This window comes from Emys orbicularis, chromosome 10 (genome assembly GCF_028017835.1).
Source record: "Emys orbicularis isolate rEmyOrb1 chromosome 10, rEmyOrb1.hap1, whole genome shotgun sequence".
Lineage (NCBI taxonomy): Eukaryota > Metazoa > Chordata > Testudines > Emydidae > Emys > Emys orbicularis.
In genome coordinates this window covers 63,193,676-63,212,581 of record NC_088692.1, presented here as the reverse complement: position 1 = coordinate 63,212,581, position 18,906 = coordinate 63,193,676, and the positions used below count along the sequence as shown (strand labels likewise).

Genomic DNA, 18,906 nt, shown 5'->3' with positions numbered 1-18,906 from the left:
TTGTGTAATTCATAACTGATGGGGCAAAAAGCTGTGCATACCTTCCTGCACATTGAGAGGGGGAGCGGATTTCACGAGCTTACGCTGTACAGTTTTCTGTGCAGTGCAAGACCATATAATTTTGGGTTTTCACCCCAAAGGGGGTGTGCACTTGAGTGTTGGGCAATCCCCTAGCTGATTCTTCCCATGCAGAGCTGATTTCAGTGTCTGTGTCTTTCTGCAGCTGGGCATGTCCCTACCTGTGTTTGTGCTACAGGAGGCATGAAGGCCTGGCATTGCAGGACAGGGTGAGGGAGCCCAGGCTGGTGGAACGGGCGGTCTCAGTGGGACTCCAGTACATCAGGTGACACCCTGGAGTGGGGGGCAACCCGTCCCAAACCTCTCCTACCCTGTGTCTGGAAACTACAGTGTCTCAGATTGTAGGTCATGAACCTAGCAGTTCAGGCAATACCAGCTGTTATTTTGTCCTCATCCCTAGCTGAGGCAGTGGTGGTTCTTCGAGTGCTGGTCCTGACATGTATTCCACACATGGGTATGCATGTGTGCCATGTGCCCGAGTCCGGATATTCTTTGTAAGTAGTGTCACTTGATCTGCACATTTTCAGTTGCTCTCCTCATGCTCTAGACTGAAGGCAGAAGAGGCAGTGCAGGCAAATACCTCTCCAGTTCCTTCTTATGTACCGCATGGCCAGAGTCAGAATCCTCTCTGTCCACAGATTTCTCCAGCTTCTTTATCGGTCTGTAAATATATATTGTAAATAGTTTTATTATTTAGCAATATTAAAATTGTAATATAGTATAGTTAAGCTTAGCTTTTCCCCCTCTTGGGGAGTACATTCCCACAGACTGGGTGGGACTATGCCCAGAGTCCTGGGATTCAAGAATTTAGTCCCTTTCCCTAACTCCTTCTCTGTGTGACATGAGCACCAGTGCTGCCTCTATCTGGGTGAGATGAATATCTCAGCAAAGTGCAGCATTTACTGCTGCTTTTCCCTCTCGAACATGTGAGGCTTGTGAGCTTTGGTTGAGAGAACACCTTATAGAGAAGCTCATGAGACCTCACTCTGATCCAGCCAGGGAAACTACCCTCTACATTGGCCTCAATTATACCCACCTCAAGTATAAGCTTGGGAGCGGAGCCTAGAGCTCCTAAGCCCAAGGAATTGTCATTCAGGGCTTCACACGAGAGTAAGGGGCACTCATAGATTCGAGGACAGAGCTGCATCCAAATCTGCTCCTAAGAGAAGAGACTCATCCCCAACTCCGTGCAGGTTTGCCTTTGCGTGCAGATCTTAAGGGCTCAGACTGCTTAAGACCCCGCAGGAAGGAGGGTAAAGCATGTAAGAAAAAGATTCCTCTGGAGGAGGTCCAAGATGCCTAGCGTCAGCACCTTGACATCCTATAGCTGATAGGTCCCTGCAAAGTAACTCTCACAGTAAATAAGGCCATCATGGAACCAGCCAGGGCTGTCTGGCATACCCTGGCTCCCTGCACCCCCACACCTAAAATTGTCATTATTTTGTCCCAGCCAAAGGAGTGGAATTGCTTTGCATATACCCAATGCCCTACTCTCTAGTGGTGCAGGTAGACACAGAAAGAACAAGGTTACAATACCCTACAGTCACCTGGCTGACAAAGGCTTAAAGAGATTGGACCTTTTGGGAAGAAAGGTATACTCCTCTACAAGCCTACAGCTTTGTATCGCTACCTATTAGGCTTTGTTAGCAAAATATGACCTTAATTACTACTTCAGACATGCCAGACTTTAAGGACAAGCTTCCCCTAGAGGACAGAGCCCAGTTTCAAACCTTCATTGAGGAAGGCAGACTAGTGGGGGGGAAAATGTCCCTACCAGCTGCAGTGGATGAAATGGGTATGGCATTTAGAGGGCTAGTTATGAGCAGTGAGTCTTGGCTTCACTCTTTAGCGTTCCCATGGGAGGTCCAGAATACCATAGAGGATTTACAGTTCAAGTCGCACTTGTTCCACAAAAAAACTGATGAGTCTCTACACTAGTTGATTTATGGAGCCTATTTGTTCTTTTGCTTGATTGGTTTTATATGGACCTCTAAGTGATACATCTTTGTATTTTCATGTTGCTTGCTGTCTACTGTAATTCTTAGGTATTTTTTCTCTTTGTGTGCGTACTCTTGTACAGAATTCAGTCATCTCTTAGTTTCAAGTAGGCATGATGCACTTGCTAAAATAAGAGCACAACACATTGAAAGGCATGGGTTCAACGCAGAGGTTGATAATGTGGAAAATAATCTAATTATATCCCCAGGGAATAGCCATAATTAGACCTATTGATACATATGGTAAAATGAAGATAGAATCCTAGAAACCTAGGGTTGGACGCGAGCTCAAGATGTCAGCTAGTCCAGGCCCCTGTGCTAAGGTAAGATTAAGTATATTGTGACCATCACTGACCGGTGTGTGTCTAACTTGTTTTTAAAAATTGCCAATGACAGGGATTCCACAGCTCTCTTGGTAGCCTTTTCCAGTGCTAACTATCTTTAGTTAGAAAGTTTTTCCTCATATGTGACCTGAATCTTCCTTGCTACAGTTTACTACTTGTCCGACTGTCAGTGGGCATGGAGAACAATTGATCAGTGTCCTCTTTATGACAGTATTTAACATATTTGAAGACTAGCAGGTCCCCCTTTAGTCTTCAGAATAGAAGACTGAACATGCCCTTTTTTAACGTTAACTCAAAAGTAAGTTTTCTAAATCTCTTAGCATTTTTGTTGCTCTCGTCTGGACTCTTTCCAATTTGTACACATCTTTCTTGAAGTGTGGCACCCAGAGCTGGACATAATACTCCAGCTGAGGCCTCACCAGGGCCAAGGAGAGCAATACAATTACCTGATTTGTCTTACATGCATCATTCCTATTATTACAACCCAGAATATTCACTTTTTTTCACAACTTCATCCTGTTGGTTTATATTCAAGTTACGATCCACTATAATCACCAATCTTCTTCACCAATACTACTGCCTAGCCAGTTGTTCACCATTTTGTAGCTGTGTATTTGATTTGCTCCTTCCTAAGTATAGTACTGTGCAGTAGGTGCTGACTTCAGACCAGTTCTCCCATATGGCAGTCATTTTGAATTCTAATCCTTTCCTCCAGAGTGCTAGCAACCCCTTCTAGCATGGTGTCACCTGAAGGTTTTATACACACATTCCATTATCCAAGTCACTAATGGAAAATATTGAATAATACCAAACTCGGAACAGACCCCTCTGGGAGCCCACTAGATACATTCCCCCTCTCCCCTCATTTTGATAGTGTACTGTTAATAACTACTCTTTGACTGTGGTCTTTTGCACTCACCTGATAGTAATTTCATCTAGCCCACATTTCCCTAGTTTGCTTATGAGAATGTCTTGTGGGTCTGTGCCAAAAACCTTACTAAAATCAAAATATATCACGTTGACAGTGCCCTCCCATCAATCCACTAGGCTTGTAACCCCTGTCAAGGAAAGCTCGTATCAGGCATTGATGAGCTCGTTGGTGTTATGGATCAGCAGGCTGATGAATGGTTCCTACATTTCAGTTCAATAAAAATGTCATTGCTTGCTAATTACTGAACTTCTTGAAGTTTGTGTGTACTCTAGGTTAAAACTAGATGATCATTGGATTCATGGAATCCAGTATATAGGCTAAGCTGATACAAAATTGATAAGAACATTAATTTTAGGGGAGTGTATTTTTTCTGGAGACACATACAATACTACTTAGCTCATTGAGTGGCATTTCTCCTTGCCCAATCTAAGCCTCCCAAAATGTGTCTAGCTGTATAGATTCTGCTTTCCTTGTATCAAATCTCAGATCTGATTCCTAAACTCAAATCAAATGTTAGAAAAATCCTTATTTTTTTTTCATGTATTAGCTCTGCTGCACAGTCACATAACTGTTGAGCAAAACAAGGCCTTGTATCTTACATAGTTATGATGCAGTGTTATTGTGCCACCATGTCACCAAAAATTAGCCCTCTGGGAAAGTGGAAATACAAAGGAACTTTTTCATACTGTATTCACTTTATGGCTCTCATGTAAGAATATTGATTTGGTAAATACATTAAAATATCATGACTTTTTGAAAATATAAAAGAAATGCAAACTAAATCTGTCAGAATTTCTTTAGTAACAGAAGATTGGTCTATAATACAAAAAGCTTGCATGCTGCAGAGAAAAAAATCCAGCAGAGCTCATAAGGTCTACCGAAGTGGTGGTTTGGGGCAGGAGATAAATGTAGGTGATCATGCTTGTGGTGCACCATGCCAGCCTTCCACTGTGTCTCTATTCCTGGTGGACTTCCTAAGCTTCTAAATGCAGCCTTTTCCAATTTGGAAAATCAGGCTTTCTTATGCTTAAATATTACCGAGTGCCCACAACTGCCACTGAACTCTAGAAGCCCCGGGTGTTTAACATCTCTAAGGCTAAAAGTAAAATGTTAAATGTGGAATTTAATTCACTTTTTTAAATTAACAGGGGAGGGGAGTGGTTAGTGTGCTATGACAAAGAGGTCTCTCAAGGTGATTAGCAAATGACTACATCTCTTCTAGGTCTACCCCAATCTCCCATACATGCTGTCCTGTAGCACTCAAAAGATCTACATGAAGGGAGCCCCACAACTGCAGAGTTCAGGATGTCTATAGCCTTATTTCTCCCCTCCACAGGTGGAGTCTGTGGTTAGTCAGGTACTTTGTGGGCAGCAGGGGTTAAAGCAAAAAGAAACCACAGCATATGAAAGGTGTCTCCCAAACTATCTTAACTGCTCCAGGGTAAAGATCCCATAAGAGAAATTGCTTGGAGACATATTCATTAATATTGATACCTTGTCACTGAGTGCAGAAACTAGAATGCCTTATTCATAATGGTACCATGGTTGTACCAATTTCATCTTCCTTTATGGGCATATAATATACATAGAAAGGCATACTTGCTAAATTTCCAATTAGATAAGTAGTAAACATAAGCCAGTCATTCCAAATTCTTTGATTCCATGTGCCATCAATTATAGTGTCATTGATTACAGAGCTAACATAGACTTACAGAAACACCATGAAATTGAGGCAGAAATAAACCAAAGTATCAGACTGTGTCATAAATATATATGTATGAAACCAATTCTGAAACCAGTGCTGTCTCTCATTTGTAAACCTATACACTTTTTGGGTGAAAAAAAATTAGTATGTCTGGGACTGTAACTTAGGGATTTTATTAAGCACTTACGAACGATGAGGATGGTAGAGGTGAGTTGCACTTGACCAATATGATGGTTTTTCCAGACTTCGGATATCTCGTGCTGTAATAGCCTTCATCCCCAAATAGCCTATTTTAAAAAGTAGGTTGAAAGAAATTAGTGAAGATGAGGCTGGCATTGCTAAGCAGGTAGAATTAAGATCTTTTAGATTACCTTGTCTGTGCATTTCTGTATTTTTAATGTAAAGATTAAACTTTAGACCCAGAAATCTGACTTTCCTGGGTTTCTAATGCTTGTATTTTGGGAAATACAACATTCATGTAAGGGGTTCTCCCCTTAAGTAACTGATACGTTCTTTCAACCTTAACTCCAGTTTAACAGATTCTTTGGTCTGGCTTGTGGATGGACGGATTGAATTTACTGGGTGTAAAGTTTCAGCCTGGAAAAATAAAATCAGTAGTTTCCCTGGGCATGGTTCACGATTATGCTTGCTATCCCTCCGAAAGTTATGTGAGGCAGGGTTCTGAATTATCTCTAGAGAAGAAAATAATAGCATATATTTGAATGGATTATAAATTCAGAGGTTGTGTTCTGAGTTTTTTTTATTTTAAAAATACAGAATTATATAACAGTAGGTAAAAATCCTCAAAACAAAATCTTAGATATAAGTGAATAAAATAACATAAAAAACAATACCTGTCGTGTTCTAGATCTTTTCATACTATGGACATTCCTATCGTCCTTGGTATGTCCAGTATTTCACAAATTTGATACAAATGGTGTGGAGAACTGAAGGTTGAGAGAGACACTTCTTTGTTTTTTAACTTTGCATAAAGCAAGGGCAGGTATAAGTGCTAAATGGTGGGAACTACAGCTCTATGGTTTCATTTTCAGGTTTTTCCTTAATCTTATCCATATTTGCTAGTCTTATTGTGGTACTCTTTCCAGGCAGACTGTATAGCAGTATTAGACCAATGAGCTCTAACGTGGGTGTGAGTCCTGCCTGTCTGGATGTTTGCCAGAATGGGAATACTCCCAAAGCTGCAATAGTACTAGTGAATAAGCTACTAGTGTGTAAGTGTAGTGGTTTATTTGAATGTGGCAGAACATTTAGACAATCAAACTTTTCCAAACAAATACAGTTGGAACCAACTCACAGTGAGCAGAAAACTTAGTTTCCATCTCTGACAACCAGACTCACTAAGAGAAAATGTATCAAGTCAAGGCCAAACGTATGTGTTACTTCTCCAGGCAACTGCATTTTTTCCCCACTTCAGGTCTCGTTCGACGCTCGGACACTCAAGATCTCACTGGAACCAAAACTCTAGCTCTCATGCTGCTCGATCACAAGAACAGCGGAACCGTAGTAGGATTTCCACAGTCATACAGCCGCTGAGACAGAATGCAGCGGAAGTGGTGGACCTCACAGTGGATGAAGATGGTAAGTTATAATTGTGACTTAGATCAATATAATGAGGATGCAGTATGAAAGAGCGGAGGGACAGGGGGATGTTGTCAGCAGAACAGAAAACTGAGTTAACACTAACAAATGAATATTTGGTTGCTATTAAAATATAGTTGTTGCAATCAAGAGGATAAGCCAAAATAAACCTGCTCGTCAGCTGCTCCATACACAGTAAATCTTGAATGTTGTTGCTGAATTTACTTATGCTAAAAATAAACATGTTAGTCTAGTGGACGTTAAATAAAAAAAGTCGATACCTTTAATTGGATTAATGAGAATTTTGCTCTTCACTATGAAATTGTAATGGATTGAAAGATATGCATAGTAGCAAGATTCAAGTTTAACTTAAGATCAAAGGGTGACTTGTCAGTCAGTTTGCCATTTCTCTTCCTAATTACTGTCTATATTTATCATGAGGCTCTACAAATCAGAATTAAAACAAAGGAGAGAACATCAGAAGCAATTTGGCTTATTTTTAAACAGATAGAGTTGTTAGAAAATCAAGAATTTTGAGATCTTTTAAAATAATAGATAATATTAAGGGGAAATTAGGGAAGTTTTTAAAATTCTTCTACATCTAGTGGTTATACCAGCTATTCAGCAAGGAAGTGGGGTGTGTGTGGTGTTTTTTTAAATACAAGATTTCTTGACTCATTGCTTTTAAAAAAAAAAAAGAAATTGGTATATACACTCATCTTGTTGGCATTCTGAGTTTGTCTGATATCACGGTAGTTTTCTTTAAAGTAGAAATTCTGAGAACACTGATTTAGGAAAGCTATGTTAGTACTTTGAGTAATGGCTTTGTCACTTGCAATCTAATGTTGACATGGTAAGCCCCTGGAGTTGGTAAATTTGCAATCCTGTTGTTGCCAGATTATTGCCCTGACTTTACTACTTTACTCTTACTACTAAAAGCTTACTCATGCTGCTTGTCTTTCTCTTGCTGTTTGAATGCTCTGTCTATAAAGGGAGAGCAGTTACACTAGAAGACAGTAATGGAGGTAAAATTCTGATTTCACTTGGAACTAGTGTTCCCATTTTAAAAGCTAGTGGGTCAGAGAGACTCATACAGCTGGCTTAAAGAACCCCTATAAAATTCCAGCACACCTCACAATTGTAAATTCAGAGAGAGATATGAAGAGCTGATCTGTGGGCTCAGGGAGGCAGGCTTTGAAGCATTAGAGAATAGAAGAAGCAGGCAGAGCTTTAGTAATGCTGTCAGCATGTCTTTACAGAGAGCAGTAAGGTTAAGGTGAACTAGAGTAGTAACTTTTTATGTTCCAGTGTAAATTTGGAAACTTTTTCACAGTGAAGTTTGATGTTTGTGAGGACTGTGGTTTGGGAAAATTTTTCAAAAGGACTCATTTAAAAACGTCTGTGGCAAAGTCAACTAATCTTAAACAAAAAAATATGGAAAATTGTTGTAGGAAGAATTACTGTGTGAAATAGATAAAATTACACCACTTAAATGTGAAAGAAGATTAGTAATTCTGCTGTTAAGTGGAAAATCAACTCATCCTTAACTATGGAGCTGCTAAGGTATCTCCACAGTGGTTCTCAAGAGACTCTCTCCCATTGTAATTGACTTTTTTGCCTAGCTTAGTGATTCAATGGTCTAGTATTGATGGATCTTGCACCATCTTTAAGGAAGAGACTGTGATATTACAAACATTGCATAATGACATTACATTGAAGCACAGGATGAGCAGGATAATTGAAAAACCAGGGAGAGCTTCTATTTACACTCTATCACTAGTAAGTGGTATGTTGGGAAAGAGTACTACGGGACTATTTTAATGAGGTTTTAACATTTCCCCTAACTTCTGGAAGTTGCTGCTAAAGATTCCAGCAGGCACTTAAAACTGGCATTTTACTGGTTGAAAATGAGGACAAAATTGAAAGTAAATAGGCTTTTTTAAAAACTTTTTTCTCTAACATACTTTTTGGAAATATTCTACTCCAGTGTTTTGAAAAGGAGATGGTTATAGCAACTCTTTATTACTACAACTGTGTGCTTTAGTTTAATAAACAAATATTGTTTGAAAATGGTTGACTTCAAAAGGGGTGCCAACTTGTCTTGTAATTTTTATATATTTAATCGTGCCCAATATCAGAAGGAGTTTTTGAAAATCAGAGCTAGTATGACACACTTGGAATTATTAAACTTGTGTAAAGTAGAACCATTAATTAAGAAATATGCAGGTTTTTTGAAAAGCCACTGGACCAGGTTGTGTAAACTTGTACAATTCACTGATATGCATTAAACACAGATGATGATTATGAACTACAAGTAATCATATAACTGCTTGCTTAGGGATATGTGAAAGTCAGTAGTAAATGAGTAAACCAGTACTTGCATCATATGTTACAATGACTTAGTTTCCTTTCTAGTTATGTATAATTGCCAAATAAATCAAATTCTCTGGTTTGGCTTGTGGAATGATTTTATACTGACTTTTTACAAAGTTTGACTTTACTTAAAAAAAGCAAAAGAATACTCACTTTAAAACTCTTCATACTTTGGATTTTTCACACTTGTTGGGGAAATAGAACTAACTTTCACATTTTATATCCCATCAAGCCACTTGTTCTGAATTTATCAGCATCTGGTAGAAATAAAATCCAAAACTTCCTGTAAAATAAACAGTTGTAAGGAAAACTGAATTTCTTGGGATCTTTAAAAGCTTAAATAGCATGTACTGTTGCAGTAATCATTATACTGATTCTCTGTAATGTCCACACTTCCATAGAGCCCACAGTTGTGCCAACAACCTCAGCTAGAGTTGAAACCCAGGTTGTGAGTTCTACTTCCGGTAACAATACCAATACATCTACCTCAGAGCAGGCCTCTGATGCTGCTATAAGTGTCTCCAATAGCCAGATCTCTACAGCACCAGAGACATTGACTACTCTTCCCAATAGCAGCACTGCTGGGACTTCAGTGGGAGGTACAGAATAATAGAACTTTCTCAAGATCTGTTTTATGTTTAAATTGCTTTGCTACCTGTTATATGCTTAGGCCTGGCTTTACTTTGATTAAATGAATTATTGTGTCTGTGCAGATACTGTTTAACAGAATGGCAAATTTAGATATTTTTCAAAGTAACACCATTTATTAATATTTAACACAATAGAAATTAAAGGTCCCATGAGTTTAAGGCCAGACTCTGCCTGTCCCTGTGTAAGTGTGCTAGAGAAGAGAGATCTTAAGGAAACTCCCTCGAACATACCACATGCAGGGGTCAGTCATCGTTGGACTTCAGGGGAGCATGAGGTCAGCCTATTACACCTCTACCCCGATATAACGCTGTCCTCAGGAGCCAAAAAATCTTACCGCGTTATAGGTGAAACCGTGCTATATCGAACTTGCTTTGATCTGCTGGAGCATGCAGCTCTCCCTCCCCCCCACCCCCCCCCCCACACACACACACACAAGCGCTGCTTTACCACATTATATCCGAATTCGTGTTATATCGGGTCGTGTTATAACGGGATAGAGGTGTACTACCTGCAGTACTAGTAGACCCAGGAAGGGACTTCTCTGGTCACAATATGTGGTGCATGGGACCTTGTCTGTGCCCGTAGCCAGCAGCTGCGATGAAATCTGGGTTTGAATGCACTCTGAATGTAATAATGCAAGATTCTTCCTCTGACAATTCATATGAACAGATCTAACTGATTAGTTTCCAGACTTCTCATAGGAGTAAGTGAAGCCACCTTTCATATCCTTTTAAAATGTTTGAGTTTCAAGTGTCATTTGGTGAAGTCTCCTGTAATTTTGTTTGATGTGGATGTATCCACTTCCTTTTCCAAGTTTCAGCAACACTAAATTTGTTTAATTTCTCTCCATTTTAAGATGATGTAAGGAGAACTGCCTCTAATACTACACTGGAAACTGGTCCTCCTGCCATGCCAAGGTTACCATCATGCTGCCCCCAACATTCTCCGTGTGGAGGATCTTCACAGAATCACCATGTATTAGGACACCCTCACACAAGTTGTTTTCAGCAGCATGGCCACCACTTCCAACACCACCATCACCACCATCATAATCCCCACTCAACTGTCCCACTGTCTCCTTCGTTCAGTGACTCCAGTTGCCCTGTTGAAAGGCCTCCTCCAGTGTCAGCTCCTTGTGGAGCAAGCAGCAGTACTGGCACCAGCTACCATGACCAGGCATGTTTAACTTTTATGATTTTTCACTTTACGTTTTTAAAGTGATGTTAGCAGTATAATAGAATGAGACTACTGAATTGGGAATTCACTTATCATTATCTGTGGCATGTATAAAAGAGGCTTGAAATAGGAAAATTTGAAGCATGAGTTCTGAGCAGTGAAATTAAATTAAAAAACAAAAAAACAAACCAAAAACAGAAACAACTCCAAACTTACTCATTGGATGTTGACACTGTCACTTGTACACCTCTAAAAATTTTAAATATTCCTGTTTTATTTATAAAACAAAACACCAATGGCTTAGAATATACTCCACATACTTTGGACTCCTAAGTAGTTCTAAAGTATATAGCAGTCTTCTCTAATATGATCTGACTCTAAAGGTAGGCTCTTGAGGTTACTATTGTTCTGTGACTAATTCAGCCACTGCAGAAAAACTAATTTGTCAAGTATGTTTTTCAGAATCCTTTTTAAAATATTTGCACTTTAACTTCAAGTTCTTTTTAGAAATGCCTCTTATTTGTAAGTTGTTTAAAACTGCAGTTTCAGGTGTCTGAGAGCTGAACTGTATAACTTATTCCTAGAACCTATGATTTTTTTTTGTAACCGTGCTCTTTGTAATAAAGCTTTTGATCATTTTTATAATTATGAAACTTTTATCAGTTAGTCCCAACTAAGAAGAATGCTAAGGTTACTGTTTGCATGTATGGAAATGTACACTGAAGCTCCCTCATGAGCATTGAATTAAGACTTGTTTTCGGACAAATGATTATAAAATAGAAAATAATGAAGCTAAACTGAAAAACTCTTATGAGTGCGAACATTCTTGTTCAACTCAACCCTCCTTCACAGTGTTCACTAAGCTTGTGAACTTTAAACAATAATCATATCTAAAGAATGCTCTACATTGGGGCCTTAAGCATTTTATCGCATTAAATATTTCACTCGCAAAACATTGCAGTAAATATATTTTGTTGTAGCACACTTAAAGGTGACCTAGCTTTAAATATTTGAAGAAATGCTTGAAAACAAGTCAGTTTGTTTATACAGCAGGCACTGCCAGTAGACTTAAGCAACAATGGTATAAGAAGTCATGGAAATGGTGCTTTCCATGGAGCATCAGCATTTGACCCTTGCTGTCCTGGTTCTTCATCCCGAACTGCAATTTATGGGCATCAGGCTGGTGCTGGCCCAAGCCAACCAATAGCAATAGATGGATATGGAACAAGCATGGTTGCACAGCCCCAGCCCCAACCTCCTGCTCAGGCCTCGCTCTCATCATGTCGACATTATATGCACTCTCCTTGTAAGTACACTTACTCTACCTATAAATATACTTGTTTGAAATACAAAACAGGAAAACATAACTTCCCTGACAACTTTGGTTATACCGTCCTCTTGATTAGGCCTTAGAACCAGCATTCCTAAATCTACAATAAGAAATATTTTTACTGTTGGTAAACCATCAGGGTCCTTCTGAGAATCCTTGCAGCATGGAGGAATTTAAAATAAACAGATAATCCAGTATGTACTGCTTTGACTGTGCATAAGATACAGAAAAGATGAGGTTTTTTTTAATGTTTATTACTGTGAATTACTTCTGTACCCTAAAAGTACCAACTTTATATAAAAACAAAACAAAATCCTTGAGGTTGAAATAGTGAAAAATGACTTTTAGGGTAAATCATTTTTGTGGTATAATTAAAAGGCAACCTTCCTTTTTTTAAAAGAGCATTTTTAGCTAAATTGTTTCCCACATAGCACTGTATACAGTTTATTTGAGAAGATTCTAAGACCTGAAATTTGATTATTTAAAGTAACGCATGGGAGTTTTCTCTTTAGGCTCACTCAGACACACATTAAGTTTTTCAAATTTATACTTGTCAGATTTTTGAGGCTCTTTTTCCCCCTCTGCCTTGTTATTTTATCTTAACTATTCATTTTCTGATTCAGTAAATATCAGACTTTAATTTTTTGTTCTCCCCCAGCTTATCTGAGACTGGCAGTCTAGATCCTTTACTGTTCAATCATTTCCTTAGGAAATAATAACGTTGTCTCTAATTCCTTTTTTTTTTTTTTTTTAAATAAAATGCCACTTCTCTATTTCCTTACTTTGGCCCCCATCTTCCAATGAGCTCTGCTTGGGCAGACTCATTAAGTCAGTGTGGCTTCTCACAAGCATAAGGATCTACCCATGCAGAGCTAATTGTAGGGTTGGGCCTTTATGCCTTTCTTCTCCATTTCTTTGCCTCTCACAATCCATTTTTAAATAATGTCTTTGAAATTTCATGAGGATAGTATACAAAATTAATCCCTCTTTGAGGGCTGTTGCACACAAAGGGAGATCTATTTAGTGCTTAAGAGTGTGTCTACACTGCAGTGTAAACCCAGAGTTCGAACTCAGGCTCAAGCCTGATCCCCACTTCTGTCTACACACAAATCATGCTGACCCAGGATCCCACGGGGGTTGAGGATCCAAGACCGAGTCAAGCCGGAACCTAGGGTTCAAGCCCTATTGCTTTGCAGTGTAGACACATCCTGACTGGACTCTTACTCTGGGAGTCCACCGTAAGTCTACCATAATCTTGTGGGCTGACTTTCTTCGTCCTCTGGACAGTTAACTTTGGTGGACAGTCAAGTTTTCCCAGACTGCATCATGACAAAGGGCTATAGTGACCACTTTTTTTGGGAAGGGACTAGGAAGTCTGGGATATGGGTGGTTGGATTAGGGTCTGCATAGTGCAGTGTAGATGCTGGAGCCCCAGGTAGGGACCCAGGGTTCAACTATTCCTAACTTGGGGTTACAAATGAGCATAGATGCTCAAGCCCTGGGTTAACAAACCCAGGGCTTACTAACTCAAGTTCTGCTAACCCTGGGGTTACATTACTGTGTTAACATACACTAAATGTCAGTTGGGGTTTCCAGAGACTTATTTTCTTCGAACAGTGCCAAGTACTCAAAGATGCTTATGTTTTGAGAACAGTCAGGGACATGGACTTGCTAGGAGGCATTGGCTCTTTTATGATGATGATGATGATGATTACCACTGTAACATCTAGCAGCCCTAGTCATAAGTCAGGACCCATTGTGCTAGCTGCTGTACAATCACAGAACAAAATTCCTTTCCTCTTGTTTCTCTTAATACAATAAGTTTTAAAAAAGAAGAGACTGACAGCGTCCTGGTAGTTTTTAATCAGGTGTGTTACATGGATTTTTCCCAGACTTTTCTTTTTTTGTCAATATTGCAATTTTGTCAATATTAGCAAGTCGGATTTTACTATTTAAAAAAGATGCTTATTTTTTTCCTCATGTCCATCAGTCCTCTTATGGCAGCCAATTGGTGTGTATCCTTCCATCTCCAGTTATCAAGAAACATCCTATGAAAACTGGCTTTCTGGTTTCAGTTTTTCATTTTGTCTTGCTCATGTACATTGATGGGAAGCTTTGGTTTTTATTTCACTTATTTTGTGAATTTCACATGTTGCTGTTTATTTGTCAGTGCCTGTTAATCATTGTGAAAAGATAAATGCTCATGTTATCATAAAGATATTATTTGGATAGAAATAGAGTGCAGTAGAGGACCGGCATGAAGTTATTGTAGTTTCTTATGCATTTGATTGAGAAACTTTACTTAATACATTAAAAATGCATTTTCATTCCAGATGCTTTGACGAGACCTCTTCATCAGTCTTCTGCATGCCCCCACTCTCACGGAAATCCTCCTCCTCAGCCACAGCCTCCACCTCAAGTGGATTATGTTATCCCTCATCCAGTGCATCCCTTTCATCCTTCCATCTCCTCTCATGCCTCTTCTCATCCAGTTCCACCTCCACCTCCACCACCAACTCACCCTTTAGCCAGTGCAGCTGCTCCAATTCCACAGCATCTTCCACCTACACACCAGCCTATTACCCATCATATTCCTGCAACTGCACCTTCAGCACAGAGGCTGCATCCTCATGAAGTGATCCAGAGGATGGAGGTCCAGAGAAGAAGAATGATGCAGCATCCAACGTATGTCATAAATGTTTAGTTATTGTTCTGAGTACATTTAATTCCTTATCCTCAGGTTTTTTAAATGCTGCATGTGACTCTTAATTGTAATACCATGGTTAGTGGACAATTACAATTAAACTGTGGTGAGATGTGAATCTTATTGTCTACCACCACAATTAGCTCTTATATTAGCAGTTGCAATAGAAAAGCCAAGGATTAAGTGAGCACTGAGGCTGAACTACCCTCTCACTTGTCAAGGTGGCCCCTCCAGGAAAAAGCAGAGGTACCTTAGTGGGGAAGCTAGTACTTCTGTTGCCCATGCTTTACCTGTCCTGTGAATAAGCAGAGTTCAGTTTCAAGTGCAAGCAATTTGCACTTTTTTATTACCACTAAAAGGTAATTTTAAAGCAAACATTAAACGCTAATAATAAATAATTAGAAGAAATTAATGTTGCTTTCTAATAGGTTAACTGCCCAGCTTCCAAGCAAATCCTTAAATGTTTTTTGCACTGTTGAAGTCAGCAAGACTTTTTTTTTAATATAAATTGACATTTTAAAACAAATGAACAACTGGAGAGTGAGATGGTTTAAAAAAAATCTTGATCTTGTAAATTAGTGTGGATAAAATCACTAATTTTCATCTACATTAAAGCAAACATCATTCATAGAAATTTTGACACCCCCCCCCCCCAAAAAAAAAGTGCTATTGCATGGTGTGACAACAAAAGACTAATTAGGGGGAGCTGTTCAGGGTTTTACGGTCAAGAATTCTGGACCCATGTTGCTTGTTGAAAGAAATGTAACAATATATTTTTTTATACATGTTACTAAATCTTTTAAACAAAGAAAAAATAGATCACCAAACTAATTTATTATTTAACTAAACTAAAAATAAAGACATACAACTACCAAATCAAAGTCAGTTCAATCAATCAATCAATCTGAATGCTGGATTGGAGTTAAATCATAAAATACGTTAAATCATCAAACTGATGCAAGATGACCAGTCCTTAGAATTCTCCAAAGAATTCTATAAAAAGGTGGCTGTATGTTTGGCTATAAACCCCAACTATATAATGTTACCAGTTCTAATCAAATCCATGACCTAGATAAATTTGGTTTCATTATTAAGATCTTAATCAGTTCTAACATCTGAACTACAACCTCAGGCAATTAAGCTTCTTTCTTAGAATTCTGTTCTTATGTGGTGGCTAACCCTTTCCTTCCCACATTTCTCCAAAACAGATATTACAATACAGACTTGTATCTTTGATAAGCAGAAGTTTAACAACTCCTACTTACCAAAAATTACAGATGACCCGTTTCTTGCATCCCAGGTCTTTTAATTACAGGACACAGAACACACTTGAACGAGTATCAGACAGTTTTTTAGGGCTGTTTAAATTCAGTAAAATTACTTTCTGGCACCTATCCCTTGTGGGCTTTGAGTGCTTATACATCTGCGTGCACAGAATCACATTTTCACACCCTAAAAGTAAAGAATATTAAAAGGCTGGGACACCGCCAGCCAACGAAAAGAAAAGAGAAAAATAGGAAAAGGAAAATAACAGGATTTGCTAACTCTACAGCTGTCAGTCTTCTGGACTCTTATGGAATAGGAGCTGGAACTGCAGCCAAGGAGCCAGATAGTTATGTTTCTGGCACAGTGCTTCTTGCTAATGAATAAGTCTTTAATAAGGCTAATGAAGGGCTTAGGAATAGAGGGAGCAGGACAGAGGGGAATAAAGGAGGGGCGATTGACATTACAGTATCAGAGGTGGAAGCCAAACTTGACCAACTAAATGGGACTAAATCGGGCGGACCGGATGATCTTCATCCTAGAATATTGAAGGAGCTGGCGCGAGAAATTGCAAGCCCCTTGGCAATAATTTTTAATAAATCTGTAAACTCGGGGGTGGTACCGATGGACTGGAAAATAGCTAATGTGGTTCCTATTTTCAAGAAGGGGGAAAAAAGTGACCCGGGTAACTACAGGCCTGTTAGTTTAACTTCTGTAGTATGCAAGGTCTTGGAAAAAATTTTAAAGGAAAAAGTAGTTAAGGACCTTGAGGTGAATGGCAATTGGGACAAATTACAACATGGGTTTACGAAAGGAAGATCGTGCCAAACCAACTTGATCTCCTTCTTTGAGAAAGTAACAGACCTTCTAGATAAAGGAAATGCGGTGGATCTAATTTACCTCGATTTTAGTAAAGCGTTTGATACTGTGCCGCACGTGGAATTATTGGTTAAATTAGAAAAGATGGGGATCGATATGAAAATCCAGAGGTGGATAAAGAACTGGTTAAAGGGGAGACTGCAGCGGGTAGTACTGAAAGGTGAACTGTCGGGTTGGACAGAGGTCACCAGTGTGGTTCCTCAAGGTTCGGTTTTGGGTCCGATTTTATTTAATCTATTCGTTACTGACCTCGGAACCGAATGTAGGAGTGGGCTGATAAAGTTTGCGGATGACACAAAGTTGGGAGGTATTGCCAATTCGGAGAAGGATAGGGATATTCTGCAGGGAGACTTGGATGACCTTGTAAATTGGAGTAACAATAATAGGATGAGATTTAATAGTGAGAAGTGTAAGGTGATGCATTTAGGGATGACTAACAAGAATTTTAGTTATAAGTTAGGGACGCATAGGTTGGAAGTGACGGAGGAGGAGAAGGACCTCGGAGTCCTGGTTGATCGCAGGATGACTATGAGTCGGCAATGTGACGTGGCTGTGAAAAAAGCTAATGCGATCTTGGGATGCGTTAGGCGAGGTATTTCTAGTAGGGACAGGGAGGTGCTGCTTCCGTTATACAAGGCGCTGGTGAGACCTCATTTGGAGTACTGTGTGCAGTTCTGGTCTCCTATGTTTAAAAAGGATGAACTCAAACTGGAACGGGTACAGAGAAGGGCCACTAGGATGATCCGAGGAATGGAAAACCTTTCCTATGAAAGGAGACTCGAGGAGCTCGGTTTGTTTAGCCTAACCAAAAGAAGGCTGAGGGGGGATATGATTGCTCTCTTTAAATATATCAAAGGGATTAATACCAAGGAGGGAGAGGAATTATTTCAGCTTAGTAGTAATGTGGACACGAGAACGAATGGATATAAACTGGCCGTGGGGAAGTTTAGGCTTGAAATTAGACGACGGTTTCTAACCGTCAGAGGGGTGAAGTTCTGGAACAGCCTTCCGAGGGAAACGGTGGGGGCGAAGGACCTCTCTGGCTTCAAGATTAGGCTTGATAAGTTTATGGAGGGAATGGTTTGATGGGATAACGTGATTTTAGTCAATTAGGCATTAACGTGCCATCGCGGGTAAAATGAGGGTCCGGCTGTAGAATCTTGCCTGTATGCTCGGGGTTCTGCTGATCGCCATATTTGGGGTCGGGAAGGAATTTTCCTCCAGGGTAGATTGGCAAAGGCCCTGGAGGTTTTTCGCCTTCCTCCGCAGCATAGGGCAGGAGTCGCAGGCTGGAAGATTCTGTTGTGGGTGGGTCAGCTTTTGTGGCCTGCATTATGCGGGAGGTCAGACTAGATGACCATATTGGTCCCTTCTGACCTTAAAGTCTATGAGTCTAACAGACTTAGGTGCAGGGAGAGACTGGTCAAAGGCTGGCATACCTATTTGTTGTTGTGAATTACTCTCCCTGATGTTATCACTCTCAGGGTTCTGGAACATCAGTTTTCCCTCAGGTGGCTTGTTGGCCCAAAAGGCAAAGCATCACTGTCTTACTGTTTCAGAGTGGTAGCCGTGTTAGTCCGTATCAACAAAGACAACGAGGAGTCCTTGTGGCACCTTAGAGACTAACACATTTATTTGGGCATAAGCTTTCGTGGGCTAAAACCCACTTCATCAGATGCATGGAGTGGAAAATACAGAGGCAGGTATAAATACACAGCACATGAAAAGATGGGAGTTGCCTTACCAAGTTGGGGGGGTCATTGCTAATGAGCCAATTCAATTACGGCCACCTTCTTATAAATTCTCCAGAGAATTCTAATCAATTCAATTGAATTGGCTCGTTAGCACTGACCCCCACTTGGTAAGGCAACTCCCA

The 18,906-nt window shown here is 39.7% G+C and overlaps 1 protein-coding gene across 2 annotated transcripts in view; it reads left to right on the top strand.

Annotated features, from left to right (window-relative positions):
- The window catches only part of RNF111 (ring finger protein 111), an 84,116-nt gene that overhangs the window by 31,825 nt on the left and 33,385 nt on the right, over positions 1-18,906 (top strand). For both annotated transcript variants that reach the window (XM_065411722.1, XM_065411721.1), the window contains exons 4-8: positions 6,491-6,654; positions 9,429-9,626; positions 10,535-10,854; positions 11,905-12,160; positions 14,518-14,869. In XM_065411722.1, the coding sequence (XP_065267794.1) occupies positions 6,491-6,654; positions 9,429-9,626; positions 10,535-10,854; positions 11,905-12,160; positions 14,518-14,869 (1,290 nt within the window). The remainder of the gene's footprint in view (positions 1-6,490; positions 6,655-9,428; positions 9,627-10,534; positions 10,855-11,904; positions 12,161-14,517; positions 14,870-18,906) is intronic.